Source organism: Diaphorina citri, unplaced genomic scaffold, assembly GCF_000475195.1.
Source record: "Diaphorina citri unplaced genomic scaffold, Diaci psyllid genome assembly version 1.1 scaffold971, whole genome shotgun sequence".
NCBI lineage: Eukaryota > Metazoa > Arthropoda > Insecta > Hemiptera > Psyllidae > Diaphorina > Diaphorina citri.
The window spans coordinates 20,939-36,928 of NW_007378402.1; the positions used below are offsets into that span (position 1 = coordinate 20,939).

The window sequence follows — 15,990 nt, forward strand, 5'->3', positions numbered from 1 at the left end:
CCCCCCCCAAATACGGCCCTGGGTACACCAAACCTCGACTTTCGCTTTAAGGACGATGAGACCAGTTAGTAACTTTGTCAAATCTTTTTTCTTGATATCAGGAAAAGTAAATATAGGTACCTTGTTTTTGTCTGTGACCAAAGGACGGTGGTCGTTCGGCCGAGACTCACACACCTCACGGTTTGAACAGCTCTGACCTAATCTAATCTCGGTTTTCGCTAATCAGTGTTCTAATATGCGAAAGGGGAAGAAGAAAAGGTTAAAAGTTCAGAAGAGGAGAGGAGGCTATTGTCGAATAGGAGAAGAACTTTTCCATTACAATTTTCCATTCCACCTCTCCTCCGTTTTGTATCAGTTTATCCAGATTGTTTTTCCTTTTGAAAAGTTGAACTTATGCAGATTATTGAGCTTGAGCAAGCTCAGTAAAGGTCAGATAAATTCTTTCTTTATAGGTAGTTATTTATTTTTTCTTAATCTCCATAGCTCAGAGCATATCATAGGAGGCTTTCACACCGGTGGTTTCATTGTTCATGTCTTTATCAAAAATACCGATAGTATTAACAGCTCCGTAGTTCAGTGCGGATCCTTTCATTCCTTCCACCAAGTAAGATAGGAGAAAGCCAGCCTTTCGAAGAACGAACCCTATCTGGATAAGAATAAAGTTCAAGATAAACTTTATCCCGGGTGGGAAAGGGAATCGAACCCTCAAACCAGTCTTTGAATAAAATCCTCGAACCCGCTTTCCTCCGTTTGTCAGACGAGCTCTTTAGTCAGGTACTCACCTATTGAGCTGTAAATAAGGCACCAAGTCGACAACCCAATAAGCCGCACGTAATATGAACAGCTTGTGCCAAATTTGAACCAGAATTTGGTTCTGATCGGACCGGACTAGACTTCCCAATGGTTCTTGAGATCGGTGTAGTTTGATCAGGGAGAGAAGAATACTGGAGGCGATCTCAAACATGGTGAACATGTCTGAAACAATTGAGAACATGTCTGAAATATAATATATTGAGAACTTGTCTGAAACATATATTTGGAACATGTCTAAAACATAATTCAGAACATGTCTGAAACACAATTGAGAACTTGTTTAAAACACTATTGAGAACTTGTTTGAAACATAATCGAAAACATGTCTGAAATATACTGAGAACATGTCTGAAACATATTGAAAACATGTCTGAAACATATTGAAAACATGTCTGAAACACATTGAAAACATGTCTGAAATATAATTGAGAACATGCTTGAAACATAATTGAGAACATGTCTGAAACATAATTGAGAACATGTCTGAAACATATTGAAAACATGTCTGAAACATGATTGAAAATATGTTTGAAACATAATTGAGAACATGTCTGAAACATATTGAGGTTTGAAACTGTAATAAAGGATACGTCCGTATCGTCTCGAAATCGAAGAGAGAAGGAGGACAGGATACGAGAAAGCCAATTGGTCCGCGAACGGATAAAGTTCGCCCCGGGCGGTTATCGAACCCGCGACCTAGCGGTTACCAGTGGCGTGTATCCCAACTTCGTAACCCCCACGGCGCGGTGGGGACGCGGGTATTTCGGTGACAAGTTTAGGGACCCCCATTACCCCCAAGTACCAAATTTTGGAGCACCCTTCCTTCAACTACCTATTACTTATTAGACTGGTAACTAGACAAAAAAAAAAAAAAAAAAAAAAAAAAAAAAAAAAAAAACGGAAAAAAAGTCATCGGGGATGTTGGCTCTTTCTTTAATTTTTCCTTTCACTATGTTCACTTTCGCGCATTTGTCGTATCTGAACTTCATTCCAATGTGGTCACTGAAAGTCTTCATCTTTCCTATGAGGGTGTTTAGGTTATTTTCGTTGTTTGCATATAATTTTAAGTCGTCCATGAATAGGAGGTTTGTCTCGCTGGAGGACGTAAAACTGAGACAAAGCCAGCCCTGTGAAGCCACAGACAATAACACTGGCTCTTTTGAGGGTACCTGAATGGGACTATGGTCAAGTCCGTCTCAGGAAGTAGGGTACAACGACATAATTATGTACCTGAATATCCCTCATCAGACCCCTACGATTTAGGGGCCCTGAGCTAGCTCTCTGGCCTTGATGACACCTCTTGGTATCCTCTTAATGGGATAGTCTATGGACTCACAGCTTTTCTCTGGAATAAACCTGAGTATGCGGACTCTTTAGAGGTGCTGGAGGTGAATTTTAGAGAAACTGGGGAGGTTGAAATATGTATACCAGTGAGGGTACTTCTAGGTTCCATCAAGGCCAGGGTATAGCAGCTTGGGCAGGGGAAAAAATACTGGTCACAATAGATCTACAGAGGTCGCAGTGTTAATTGCATACTCTCTTGGGAGAGGAGCAACCAGTCCCATAATAGAACTCATCCTTAGAGCTGATGACATCCTTTTGACATCAAAATATTTTCAAAGTGCAAAGTTCTTTTCATGACCAAGATATTGCATCAGACATTCATGCTTTCTCATGAATGATCTGTTGATGATTCATTATTTTATTTATTTACTCATAGGTACTTTAAAATAAGCTGATGGTATTACTCTGCCTTTATCTTTATTTATTTTATGATTATGATTTTTTAAACCCTATGGGATATTAGGTACATGATTCATTATTGATTTTGTTAGGTTTAGGGTAGGGGTCAATTTTTTTTTCTTTTTTTTTTTCAATTGTGTTAACATACAGTAAGTACCAAAGTATTTATCTAATGTTATGTTTCTCTCTTCCAGAGGGTGATTCTGATGAGATCAAAAGACTGAAAGAGAAACTATCCAAAACGGAAGAAGAACTGAAGAAGGAAAAGACCAACAGTGCCGCCCTGAAGAGTCAAGCTGATTCGGTTGGAAAAGAATACGATAGATTGTTGAAAGAGCATGAAAAGGTCCAGAAAGTGGTGACAGAGCAAGGAGACAAGAAGGACGAGTGAAGAAATGTGATGAACCGAATGATGAGCTATTTTTTGTATAATAAAATTAACACTCTTATCCTACTTTATTTATAGCTTGAGTAAATGGTGTCAGTAAAACTGTGACTGAAAGGTGCAAATTGGCAAGAAGGACGTAAGTAAATCTAATAATAATCTGGCAATAGCTAGTTAGGCAGAAGATCTTGTACTGTGTGGTTAATGCTTAAGGCATTAGGTTTCCCCAAAGTATTTCACCAAAGATAATATTCAAATCAACTAGAGGTAGAGTAGAGAAGAGATACAGTAGAAGAAGATTAAAGTCCAGAATTTATTTTTTTTTCAAATTTGCAGGAAAAGTATGGAGGGATTGTTTGCCAGACCTTCATAACTTGTAGTTTTTCCCCTTTAATTTTCAATGTGTGATAGCTATGCTGTGTGAACGTTCACTTCCAGAACTATCCAGATTAGAACCGTTACCTCCACAGGTGGTGTAAGTGTAAGGTCTATCACATCCAGTATTGTAAGGTCTGTCATATCCAGTAGTCTGAAAACTGAAAACTTGTCCAAGATCAGTGCTGTAAGGACTGTCGCTTTCAGAGGTCTGTAAATGTTCACCTCTAGAATCTTTAGGTCTATCACATCCAGAAGGATGTTCAAATCGAGGGTTCTTAGGTCTACCACATCCAGAAGTCTTCGAGAAAATTGCATCTCCACATCCATTTTCAGATTTCTCGGTAATGTTCTTACAGACGAAAGACGGATGGCTTTCGAACCTTGTGTTTCTGTACAAGTTTGTATTGTCTTCATTAAACCCTGTTGTGTCGAACCCTTTGTTCCTAATTCTGGTCAACTTCTCGGTATTTTTGGTAAACCCATCTAAATATTTGTTAATTCCTGTATCTACATTTCTATGAAACCTGCTTAAATCTTTATATTCTTTGTGGATTCCGGTATCAATATCCAAGTCCATTCCTGCACCTAAAAGTCTGTTGAATCTATCTTCATTTTTGTTGCTCCCAGTGCCAAAGTCTCGGCTCTCAAAGTCAGTGCTGATCTTAGCGTCAAAGTCTCTATTGAGCCCTGTAACTACAGGGGTCAGGGCGATTTCTGGAGATACGTTACGGCGAAACGGACTCGATGACCGATTTTATTGACCAAACGAAGTGAAGGTCTACGTTTTAACTTGCCCGTTTTGCATTTAGTTTGTATTTTTGTTTGAATATCTATTCCGCTATAACTCGCGATTGCCTGCTCCGATCTTCATAAAATTTTATACATTTCCAAATGCATGTCAATCTTTTGGGGTCCCTACACTGATCAGGGTCCATATTGGCCTAAAGTTGAAGGTCTCTACTATTTCCACAGATCCTCGTAACCTTCTCCGCTTCATTCGACATTCCAAATACCGACTGGATGTGTGCAAGAAGAAAATATTGGGGTCCCTACACTGATCAGGGTTCATTTTGGCCTAAAGTTGGAGGTCTCTACTATTTCCACAGATCCTCGTAACCTTCTCCGCTTCATTCGACATTCCAAATACCGACTGGATGTGTGCAAGAAGAAAATCGAGAACTTTTATCGACTCCGCACTAAAGTACCCGAATGGTTCCAGAATAGAGATCTGAATCAGCAACCATTGCGAGATCTGCTGGAGCTTGGGTGAGTTTAGCCGTATTTTATTATGTGACTTTTTTTCCAGTCCTTATACGAAATTTCTCTTTGGACTAGTTTGGACTGGCAGCGAGTGTGATGGCGCCATTACGTCCAAACTAGGCCAAAGAGAAATTTCGTATAATGACTGAAAAAAAAAAGTACAATCTATATAGGCTGAGCCCACAATTGAGTTTACAATTAAATCGATTATGCAACTGAGATTTAATTATTTTTTGTTGGTATTTAATTTTAAAGTCTTGAAAATTTAATTTTCCTTTTCAGTCCGTTTCTGCCTCTTCTCAAGAAAGACTCGTCAAAGCGGACCACCATTATTATTAGGCCGACAGTACACGACGCTTCACGATTCTCACAGAACGATCTGATGAAACTTGACAACATGGTAAGCTTACCTATCAGTTCCTGGCGCATACGTTTCTGCGCAGTTCTTTCTGGTCCTCCGCTAGCGGACTTGCATAGTGGCGCTACCTAACGGACGAAAAAAACAACTGCGTGAAGTCTGACGTCACACATATTTGAACTTTTTCATTAGAACCAAAAATAAAAATTGCATTTTCGACCTTTTACAGTTATTTTTTCGGAGTTTTGACCTCAGATTTGGATTTTTCCCAACTTTTTACATGGGAATCGACCATTTATTTATAATTTTCACCCATTTGCAACTGCTCCATTCAATTTATTTTCTTGTCTCTATCAACAACAGGTGTTTGACTTGGCTATGGAGAAGGATGAGACCATCAACATATACGGAGTCAACGCTGTATTAGACCTGAAAGATGTGCGGGTAGGCCATGTCCTAACGCCTGGGAATATTAAGAAGGCCGTACATTCCTGGCAGGTAAGTGGAGATGAGTGAGTTACGGGTTACTTTCTAGTCTAGTGCTCTTGTCTTGAACTTACCCATTCCTTTGGTTGATGATTATTCACCTATGGTCTCTAGGCACTTATTGGTCTAAATATCTCCAATTAAAAATTAATAAATAACTAAATATGTAAATACAAACTAGATTTTTGCTCTTCGATCCAATTCTCTTCTCACTTATTGGCCCGAAAGTGCTGTCCGTTACTTCACACGGTATCTATCTCTATGTATTTTATTCTCTTTATATTGTCCAGGTAAGAGCTTTCGTTGGAAAGCTAAAGCAACTGTCATGTATCTTTTAACATTCGTACACTGTTGATTTCTTTTGTTAATACGTGATGCTTCCTCGAATGTTTAGACAGAGAGCTTCACAGCGTATCCACCATTGCTAATCCAACCCAGAAGGAACTTAACCTATTAATATGGACTATATTTTAATGAATTTATTTAATTCAGACATCCTTTGTAAATACTATTTTACTAGGTATGTTTACTTGTTTACCAATGGATACTGATTACCTAGAGCTCCCTTGAGAGCTCATTTTTAGTCCGTCCTTCCTTTATTATTCTATTCTTTTGCTATGTAAGATCTGAGATATATATAAAGGTGTGTCCAAACATAGTTCGACCGGCCGTTGATCGATAAGGTGAATCTATGTTGTCGAGGCAGTGTGGACAGTTCAGTCGACATCGGTAGAGTGGACAAGTCAGCTAAGAAATTGGGTTCATATTTCATAACCGAGGGTCTTGAGGGACTTTGGTTCGAATCCCGACAAGGTCATAATTGAGTCTGTGGTTATGGAGCATAATCATTCGGCTAGAATGCTAGATTGAAATTTAGGAGTATGCTTTGAGATGTCAACTTTCTCCAACGGTGGGTGAAGGCTATTAGAAAAGGTGAAAAAAAGATTTTCTTCTATTTGTCAAAAGTTAAAACACGTTCCCGGGTATATTTACAGTTGAGGCCAAAAGCAGAAACTATTTGGGATTGTTTAGAATCATATGGTGTGATGGAGTCATTTGTTTATTCGGGGTCAATTGGTGAAATCAGTAAGATGTTGAATGGGTGGAAAAGCATTGAATTGGTGAAAAGGCAATGAATTAGTGAAAAAAAAAAAAAAAAAAAAAAAAAAAAAAAAATTTCTTTAGAAAATTTCCTTAGCTAATATCCGCGGGGCATTGGTATTACACTAGTTTTGCACGCCGCTCCGCCGCGCCGGAGGTCCCGAGTTCAGGTCCCGCCAGAGTCGATATTTCTACAACTTTGGATTTGAGGTGCACTCGGCCTCATGATCTCTCGGTATTGTGTTAGTAGAATAGTGTCACTATTTGTGACATGACCACACTGAATAAATAAGCTTTTTTTTGACTAATAAGGAAAATTCTTTGTCTTTTACGAGGCGAAGTGCTTTGACACCATTAACTTTGATAAGTAGTCTGATCTAGATTCGTCGGTTTGTTTCTAAGAGCCGAATCTTTCGATTCATCAGAGCTTATTTAGTGTAGTTTTGTGAACAATTTCATAATTTGAATGCATTAAATGCTCTTTGAATTAAAAAAAAAAGGTGCATTAAAAGTTGAAACAGTGCTCTTTAAAATGCACTTCAGCCCGATTTTTTTACGGTGTGCAAACTCTTGATTATTTTATACCTTTAAGGGTAAAAAATAAAGCTTTTCTTTCACATACTTTTTCTCCTTTTTAAACAGGTTTTTTTCACTCCCTGTATATAGAAGTAGGACCGTAAGGTAAATAGGAGAAGTTTCAAACAATCAGAAAGGGAAGAAAAGAGGAAAAATGCTTTTAAGAGCTTTTAAAGTGCCTCGTTTGTGTGAAGGGAAAACAGAGTAACTTTTACCTGTCAATTGTTATCAGCACAATAGATATCAAACTCTAGAGGCCCCCGCACTAGTGTCTATTTAAATGTAACTTTTGACCAGGGGCGGCCCCACACTAGACCGTGTCTATTTAATGTAATTTTTGACCATCAAGGGCGGCCCAAGGAGATTCTGTTTGTAACTTTTGACCAGGGGCGGCCCCGCACTAGACCGTGTCTATTTAATGTAACTTTTAACTATCAAGGGCGGAACAAGGAGATTCTGGTTGTAACTTTTGACCAGGGGCGGCTCGGCGCTAGGAGTGGACAGACAGAAATGGGAATTTTCTAAGTCCAAAAAAATGGAGTTGACTTTTTTTGTTCGTTTTGTAATAGAAAGTCGTGTGATGTTCACGCTAGATTTTTGCTCACCTTGGCGTTACCCACTTTGCTCTTTACCGTTTTTTTTAATGCAAAATATACTTACCAAGTCCACAAAATGGCCAGCACATGTACCTACTAAATAGGTATGGCTTCCAAAATAGCGATTTTGTATCTTTAAAAATCGTCAAATAAAGGCTCAGCTAGCTGATGTTAAGAAATGCGGTTTCATGATCAATTACCAAAACATCGTTTGTTTTTGCACCTTTGCAGGTTCACTAGTACGAGAACTACGACAGAATTCTCACCAGAAGGAGTCTCAGTAGTTCCAACTGTTACCACTAGGGAGCGTATCAGTAGATCCAGCTTTTACCACCAGGGAGCGTATCAGTAGATCCAGCTTTTACCACCAGGGAGCGTATCAGTAGTTCCAGTTTTTACCATCAGGGAGCGCATTTGTAGTTCCAGCTTTTACCACTAGAGGTAGTCTCAGTAGATCCAGCTTTTACCACTAGAGGTAGTCTCAGTAGGTCCAACTGTTACCACTAGGTAGCGCCTCAGCTGCTATGGGTGCCTCAGATATTCCCGACTATCAGTGCACTCTAGAGGAAGATGACTGGAAGTTCTTGCCCTATTGAAATCCACGTTGATCTCAGCATTAAATCTGTTAATTTCTGTTTTTCTGTTGATCCCTGGATCTAAATATCTGTTCAATCTCTCAATATCTCTTTTGATCGAATCAACCTCTCTGCCTCTTCCTGTGACACCCGTATGAAAAACACCCATCCTGTTGAACTTCTGTACGTTTCTCCTCGAATCAACATCTCTCTTCGACCACCCGCAAGTCGGATCCTGTTCTCTTCCGGTAACGAACTTCTTGGATTTGCGGCGCGGTCCCCGCTCCTCCTGAACGAATAGCGGATTCATGCGCACCTGGAAACATTTCCGCAAGCGGCAATGCGGACACCAGTTGCGTCTTGTCTTGTCTACGCCACACTGACCGGAACCTTCGGAGAAATAAGCGAAACGGAATGAGAACCACGTTAAACTCGACTTTTTCCATTTGGCCTGCCCTCCATTTCATTTGATGCTATATGCTATAATGTCAACCGTTTAGACCAAATTTGCCAGCCTAGTTAGCTTGGTTGGTAGTGCGTCTGCCTTGTAAGCGCTAGGCCGTTGACCGGAACCTGCGGAAAAATAAGCGAAACGGAATGAGAACCACGTTAAACTCGACTTTTTTCCATTTGGCCTGCCCTCCATTTCATTTGATGCTATATATGCTATAATGTCAACCGTTTAGACCAAATTTGCCAGCCTAGTTAGCTTGGTTGGTAGTGCGTCTGCCTTGTAAGCGCTAGGCCGCGGTCTCGAGTCGTTCTCGGAACGGCTGGCTTTCTCCTATATCCTGTCTTCCTTGTCTCTTCGATTTCGGAACGATAAGACCTTAGCAGTTACAGTTCCCTCTATCAAACCTCTTCAATAATCGTTTTTGGGCCAATGAAGTTGCTCAACTCACCGATGCACGTATAAACGATGTTGCGTCGAACGCTGCGTTTGAAGAAGCAGGAGCATCCGTCGCAGCAAGTTTGCGTCCATCACTGGTCCTTGTCCTTGTAAATGATCGATCTGTCCCTGCCCTGTGATATCCGCCACTTGTAAATGATGAATCAGTCCCTTTGAGTTTGTGTCCGCCTCTGGTCCTTGGAAATTATGAATCAGTCCCCCTGAGTTTGCGTCCACCACTACTGGTCCTTGTCCTTGTAAATGATGAATCAGTTCCCTCGAGTTTCTTTCCGTCACTGGTCCTTCGATCTGTCCCTGCCCTAAATTTCTCTCCGCCTCTGGTCCTTGTCCTTGTAAATGATGAATCAGTTCCCTTGAGTTTGTGTCCGCCCCTGGTCCTTGTAAATGATGAGTCAACCCCTCTGAGTTTGTGATATCCGCCACTGATGACTGATTAATCAGTCCCGAGTCAATCGGATCAATTGACTTCCGAGATTGCATCTTGTCTGGAAACCGATGTTTTAATTCAATGTAAAGTATTCATTCAATTGAACAATCAATACCTATTACCTCAGTGGCGTAGCGTGGTCTAAATTCAAGTGTAGGGCTCATGCACAGGTCTACCAAGTCCCATCACAGTACATGCCATTAATATTTATGGGCATTAGAGTGAACTTTTGAGTTGTATGGCCGCCATACACGCCATACATACACGCCACTGTATTACCTATTATTAGGTTAGGTAGGTTTTAATATCGTTAATTAACCTCGATTTATTCAAGGCAAGCACGCCATATACGGTTAGATTTTTCATCAGATTATGTGATTCAGGCTAGAGGTCCATAAAAATTTCGCACACAGAGTCGACGCTGTCGATCGATCTAAGAGGTGAATCTATCTTGTCGAGGCAGTGTACGGTTTCAGTTAGTGTTGGGAACAATCGATTATTTTACATAATTTTACATAATCGATGAAAAATAATCGATTATCATAATCGATTATTCCCAACACTAGTTTCAGTCGACGTCGATGGACGGGCTCGACTATGTGTGGCCACTCCTTTAGAAGAGTAAAGTAAACGCACGTACAGACCATTTGCTAAAAACGACTTTTTTGGAATCAGGGGACCCCAGAACGGATATTTCCACCCGTTTCCCGATTTTGAAAATTTGGACCGATTGCAAACTTTCTCATTAGTATAGGTTCGCTATAACTGTGGTAATAGGAAGCAAAAAGTGACTTACTCCAAGCCTCAATGATGAGAGCTTTCTCTAACGTGATACGTCGGAACAGGGAGCGTGCGACCTGCGGAATGAATGCGGACGTGGTCTAGCGGTGACGCACTAGCTTGGTATGCAGAAGGTTGCTGGCGTTCCTGGGTTCGAATCCCAATTGCGACATTTTTTTTCCTCGTTCTATCTATCTGTCTATGTTCTTTTATTTTTAAGAGGTGCTTATCAACAACTGGGTTTTACATCTGCACCAGATTTTGTTCGTTTCCCGATTGCAGAATTTTTGAACTAGGTATCTATTCTATCTTTTGTCCTCGTATTTCAATTTTTGATTTCAGAATATTTTACGGGTTACTTTTTTGGACCGATTGCAATCCTTTCTCATTAGTACCTATAGGTTCGCTATAACTGTGGTAATAGGAAGCAAAAAGTGACTTACTCCAAGCCTCAATGATGAGAGCTTTCTCTAACGTGATAAGTTCTGATTGGTCCAAGTTCAAATTTCTGCACAGCTGAATGGCGTTAATCAGTAGATTGCACTCGATCGGGTTGTAAAAACAGCTGAAAACATAAATGTAGGCGCCAAGACGTGAAGTCAAAGTGTGATAGTAGGCCACCCACTCACTATCAGGTTCCAAGTTCAAATTTCTGCACAGCTGAATGGCGTTGATCAGTAGATTGCATTCGAACGGGTTGTAAAAACAGCTGAAAACATAAATGTAGGCGCCAAGACGTGAAGTCAAAGTGTGATAGTAGGCCACCCACTGACTATCAGGTAGACTTGACAGGTACACCTGATCAGGTCCGCCTGTCAGGTCTACCTGATACTTTCTAAACCATTTATAACAAGGATAGGAGAAAAGGAAGACAGGATAGGAGAAAGCCAGCCTTTCGAAAAACGAACCCTATCTGGATAAGAATAAAGTTCAAGATAAAATTAATCCCGGGTGGGAAAGGGAATCGAACCCTCAAACCAGTCTTTGAACAAAATCCTCGAACCCACTTTCCTCCGTTTGTCAGACGAGCTCTTTAGTCAGGTACTCACCTATTGAGCTGCAAATAAGGCACCAAGTCGACACCCCAATAAGCCGCACGTAATATGAACAGCTTGTGCCAAATTTGAACCAGAATTTGGTTCTGATCGGACCGGACTAGACTTCCCAATGGCCTAGATCCCGAGATAAATCGATTTAAAAAATACCGGTAAATCGTGAACTTTGACATCACGGCATACGTTCCCGTACACGATGACGTCACATCAAAGCTCCCTCGCATGCAACACATTAATGTGTTTGTGCGCGTACGTTTCTGCGCATTTCTTTCTGCTCCTCCGCTAGCGCGCTTGCATAGTGGCACTACCTAACGGACGAAAAAAACAACTGCGTAAAGTCTCACGTCACACATCTTTGAACTCTTCCATTAGAACGGAAAATAAAAATTGAATTTTCGACCTTTTAAAGTTATTTTTTTCGGAGTTTTGACCTTGGATTTGGATTTTTCCCAACTTTTTACATAGGAATCGACCATTTATTTATAATTTTCACCCATTTGCAACTGCTCCATTGGTGAAAAGGCAATGAATTAGTGGAAAAATAGCAATTTCCTTAGCTAATATCCGCGGGGAATGGGTATTACACTAGTTTTGCACGCCGCTCCGCCGCGCCGGGGGTCCCGCCAGAGTCGATATTTCTACAACTTTGGATTTGAGGTGCACTCGGCCTCATGATCTCTCGGTATTGTGTTGGTAGAATAGTGTCACTATTTGTGACATGACCACACTGAATAAATAAGCTTTTTTTTTTGACAAATAAGGAAAATTCTTTGTCTTTTACGAGGCGAAGTGCTTTGACACCATTAACTTTGATAAGTAGTCTGATCTAGATTCGTCGGTTTGTTTCTAAGAGCCGAATCTTTCGATTCATCAGAGCTTATTTAGTGTAGTTTTGTGAACAATTTCATAATTTGAATGCATTAAATGCTCTTTGAATTAAAAAAAAAAGGTGCATTAAAAGTTGAAACAGTGCTCTTTAAAATGCACTTCAGCCCGATTTTTTTACGGTGTGCAAACTCTTGATTATTTTATACCTTTAAGGGTAAAAAATAAAGCTTTTCTTTCACATACTTTTTCTCCTTTTTAAACAGGTTTTTTTCACTCCCTGTATATAGAAGTAGGACCGTAAGGTAAATAGGAGAAGTTTCAAACAATCAGAAAGGGAAGAAAAGAGGAAAAATGCTTTTAAGAGCTTTTAAAGTGCCTCGTTTGTGTGAAGGGAAAACAGAGTAACTTTTACCTGTCAATTGTTATCAGCACAATAGATATCAAACTCTAGAGGCCCCCGCACTAGTGTCTATTTAAATGTAACTTTTGACCAGGGGCGGCCCCACACTAGACCGTGTCTATTTAATGTAATTTTTGACCATCAAGGGCGGCCCAAGGAGATTCTGTTTGTAACTTTTGACCAGGGGCGGCCCCGCACTAGACCGTGTCTATTTAATGTAACTTTTAACTATCAAGGGCGGAACAAGGAGATTCTGGTTGTAACTTTTGACCAGGGGCGGCTCGGCGCTAGGAGTGGACAGACAGAAATGGGAATTTTCTAAGTCCAAAAAAATGGAGTTGACTTTTTTTGTTCGTTTTGTAATAGAAAGTCGTGTGATGTTCACGCTAGATTTTTGCTCACCTTGGCGTTACCCACTTTGCTCTTTACCGTTTTTTTTAATGCAAAATATACTTACCAAGTCCACAAAATGGCCAGCACATGTACCTACTAAATAGGTATGGCTTCCAAAATAGCGATTTTGTATCTTTAAAAATCGTCAAATAAAGGCTCAGCTAGCTGATGTTAAGAAATGCGGTTTCATGATCAATTACCAAAACATCGTTTGTTTTTGCACCTTTGCAGGTTCACTAGTACGAGAACTACGACAGAATTCTCACCAGAAGGAGTTTTGTAAGGAGGAAATACTTACAATAATGCTTGGCGTATCACATACTCATAATATTTGAAGGCGTTCTATATGAATACTTGGGGAACGAATAGACGCGTTGACGGGTAGGTATAGGTAATAATAGGTACAGCCAGGGTAGGGATGTAGGACGTGGGTATAGTGTGTGTTCGTGTTCGGGTACATTTTTTTGTTCCCGGCAGTTCGCAAAATATTGTACCCGGTAAGAACATGGGTACCCAATATCCATACCCATTTTGAAAACGTACCCGCGTACATGTATCATAAAATAATCTGAGTCGGTATACCTATCTGGATTAATTTTCATCTCTTTTTTTCAGATCATTGGAAACACGAGGTCCTGAATGCCAAAGACTGGTACTTGGAGGAAGAGAAATATTGCACTGTACTTGATCCTGCCAAATGACTCAATTCCTACTGACTCAGTAGACAATTATGTTGAGCTTGCCAATAATTCCAATAAAGATGTGCTGGATCCTGCGAAATGACTCAGTTCCTAAGAGAACCCTCAAATTGGCGCCAATTCTGGTGAGTTTTACTTTCTATTACCTCTTGAGTTTTTATTTTCTATTACCTCTTGAGTTTTTACTTTCTATTACCTCTTGAGTTTTTATTTTCTATTACATCTTGAGTTTTTACTTTCTATTACCTCTTGAGTTTTTATTTTCTATTACCTCTTGAGTTTTTACTTTCTATTACCTCTTGAGTTTTTAAAGTTCTTGCTAGATAACGGAAAGTACAGCGAAACAGATGATCGCAGGAAAGCGGCCCTTGAAGAAATTCAGGAGTGGCTGAAGGAGAACCCTCAAATTGGCGCCAATTCTGGTGAGTTTTTACTTTCTATTACCTCTTGATTTTTATTTTCTATTACCTCTTGAGTTTTTACTTTCTATTACCTCTTGAGTTTTTACGTCCTATTACCTTTATGTGTCAGGGGTCAGGTAAAGATTGACTAAGTGAGTTGAATCCTGCGAATAAAATATAACATAACTACCTATACATTATCCATAATCTCATAAATATACCTACAATTATACATAGATACCTATGTAGTAGGTATTATATCGCTGGTATTATTTTACATTATAATTATGTTATGATTTATCAGTATCAGAATATCTGCCTATTATCATATATTATGTATTTTAGCCTAGGTCTTTATTAGTCTTGACAGATTTCAAAATATTGCTGTGCATAATTTTATTGAGGAGAGAAAGAAGGGAGAGGAGAAAAAGAGGAGGAAGAGAAGGAGGAGGAGGAGGGGAAAAGGAGCCTATTTATAGAACTATTTATTAGAGAGGTACCTATAATAATTTCATTACCTATTTATTACCTACCTATTTTATACGATATTTTGTTTTATACGAAGGTACCTACCTACCTAGTACCTACCTACCTACTTCAATTTCATTTTAGGTATGTTAGGTATTTTATTTTATCCCATTTATGAATCATCCCATACTTATGTAAATCAAAATTTGTTGGGACTTTTGTAAATAGGGGCCCAAACATGTTATTTTTAACATATTTTTTTCTTTTCTTTTACATAACCCTGTGTTCGTGTCTAGAATCTAGATGAAACATTGCTCATTTTTAGCCCCAACTCATCTGAAATAAGAAATACATATGAAATAGCAAAGAGTTTAGTCTTTATTTTACCTATTTGTATTTTGCCTGTTTTTATTTTGTTCTGTGTGGGGGTTCAATGTTCAATGTCCCATATCTATTTTTTTTATATAAAAAAAGCTCCCTAGAGACCCAGAAGACCCAAAAAACACGATCAAGAGCCAAAGTTGGTGACTTTGCCAAAAGTAATTGAATAGCCTGGTGGGTACCGAATTCGTTAGTTCTTCAGCGTTATCCAGGGTGCATTTTCCTTTACTGCAACACCCTGTATATCACATAACACACATTTACATAAGAAGGTAGCCAGGTATGTAGCATGTATGTATTTAATGTATATGTTATGTATGTATCTACATAGATATGTATATCAGGTATCTGATGGCAACATAGAAGTGGAAAATATATTTAAATAGAAATGACGTTCAGTGGCGACTTCAAAAGAGGGTACGTTGACTTGAACTTCAAAATATGGGGTGGTTTGACGACACTATAACTGCTGAGATTTTCAAACAAACAAAACGCCGTTGAGGGGCAAACGAATGCCGACCCTATATAAGTAGGAATGCCGACCCTGTATAAGTAGGAATGCCGACCCTATTATAAGTAGGAATGCCGACCCTATATCAGTAGGAATGCCGACCCTATATAAGTAGGAATGCCGACCCTATATAAGTAGGACTGCCGACCCTATATAAGTAGGAATGCGACCCTATATATGTAAGTAGGAATGCCGACCCTATATAAGTAGAAAAAGGCTAGTAAGAAGAAGAACAAACAAAGGCAGCCGTCCCGAGAACGAACCCTATTAGGATAAAGTCCGCCCCTTGTTGAACCCGCGGCCTAGCGCTTACCATCAGTGCAATTGGTCAAAGCCAACTAGGTTGGCTGTCTAGGGCTTAACAAGCTGGTGATTTCTTAGCTTAACGCTCCCCCCACCACACAACGCCGACTCTTCTTCTTCTTTGCCTTTTTAACTGCCTCGGTGGTGTAGTGGTCAAGGCGCTC

The 15,990-nt window shown here is 39.8% G+C and overlaps 1 protein-coding gene across 1 annotated transcript in view; it reads left to right on the forward strand.

The window, feature by feature from the left end:
* Window positions 1–1,887: 1,887 nt before the first annotated feature.
* LOC103513451 (retinol-binding protein pinta) overlaps window positions 1,888–15,990 on the forward strand; it is a 26,907-nt gene continuing 12,804 nt past the window's right edge. Inside the window, exons 1-8 of the mRNA XM_017445827.1 lie at window positions 1,888–1,917; window positions 2,753–2,943; window positions 3,380–3,529; window positions 3,947–4,008; window positions 4,292–4,345; window positions 4,426–4,585; window positions 4,862–4,979; window positions 5,301–5,435. Of these exons, the coding sequence (XP_017301316.1) occupies window positions 1,888–1,917; window positions 2,753–2,943; window positions 3,380–3,529; window positions 3,947–4,008; window positions 4,292–4,345; window positions 4,426–4,585; window positions 4,862–4,979; window positions 5,301–5,435 (900 nt within the window). The remainder of the gene's footprint in view (window positions 1,918–2,752; window positions 2,944–3,379; window positions 3,530–3,946; window positions 4,009–4,291; window positions 4,346–4,425; window positions 4,586–4,861; window positions 4,980–5,300; window positions 5,436–15,990) is intronic.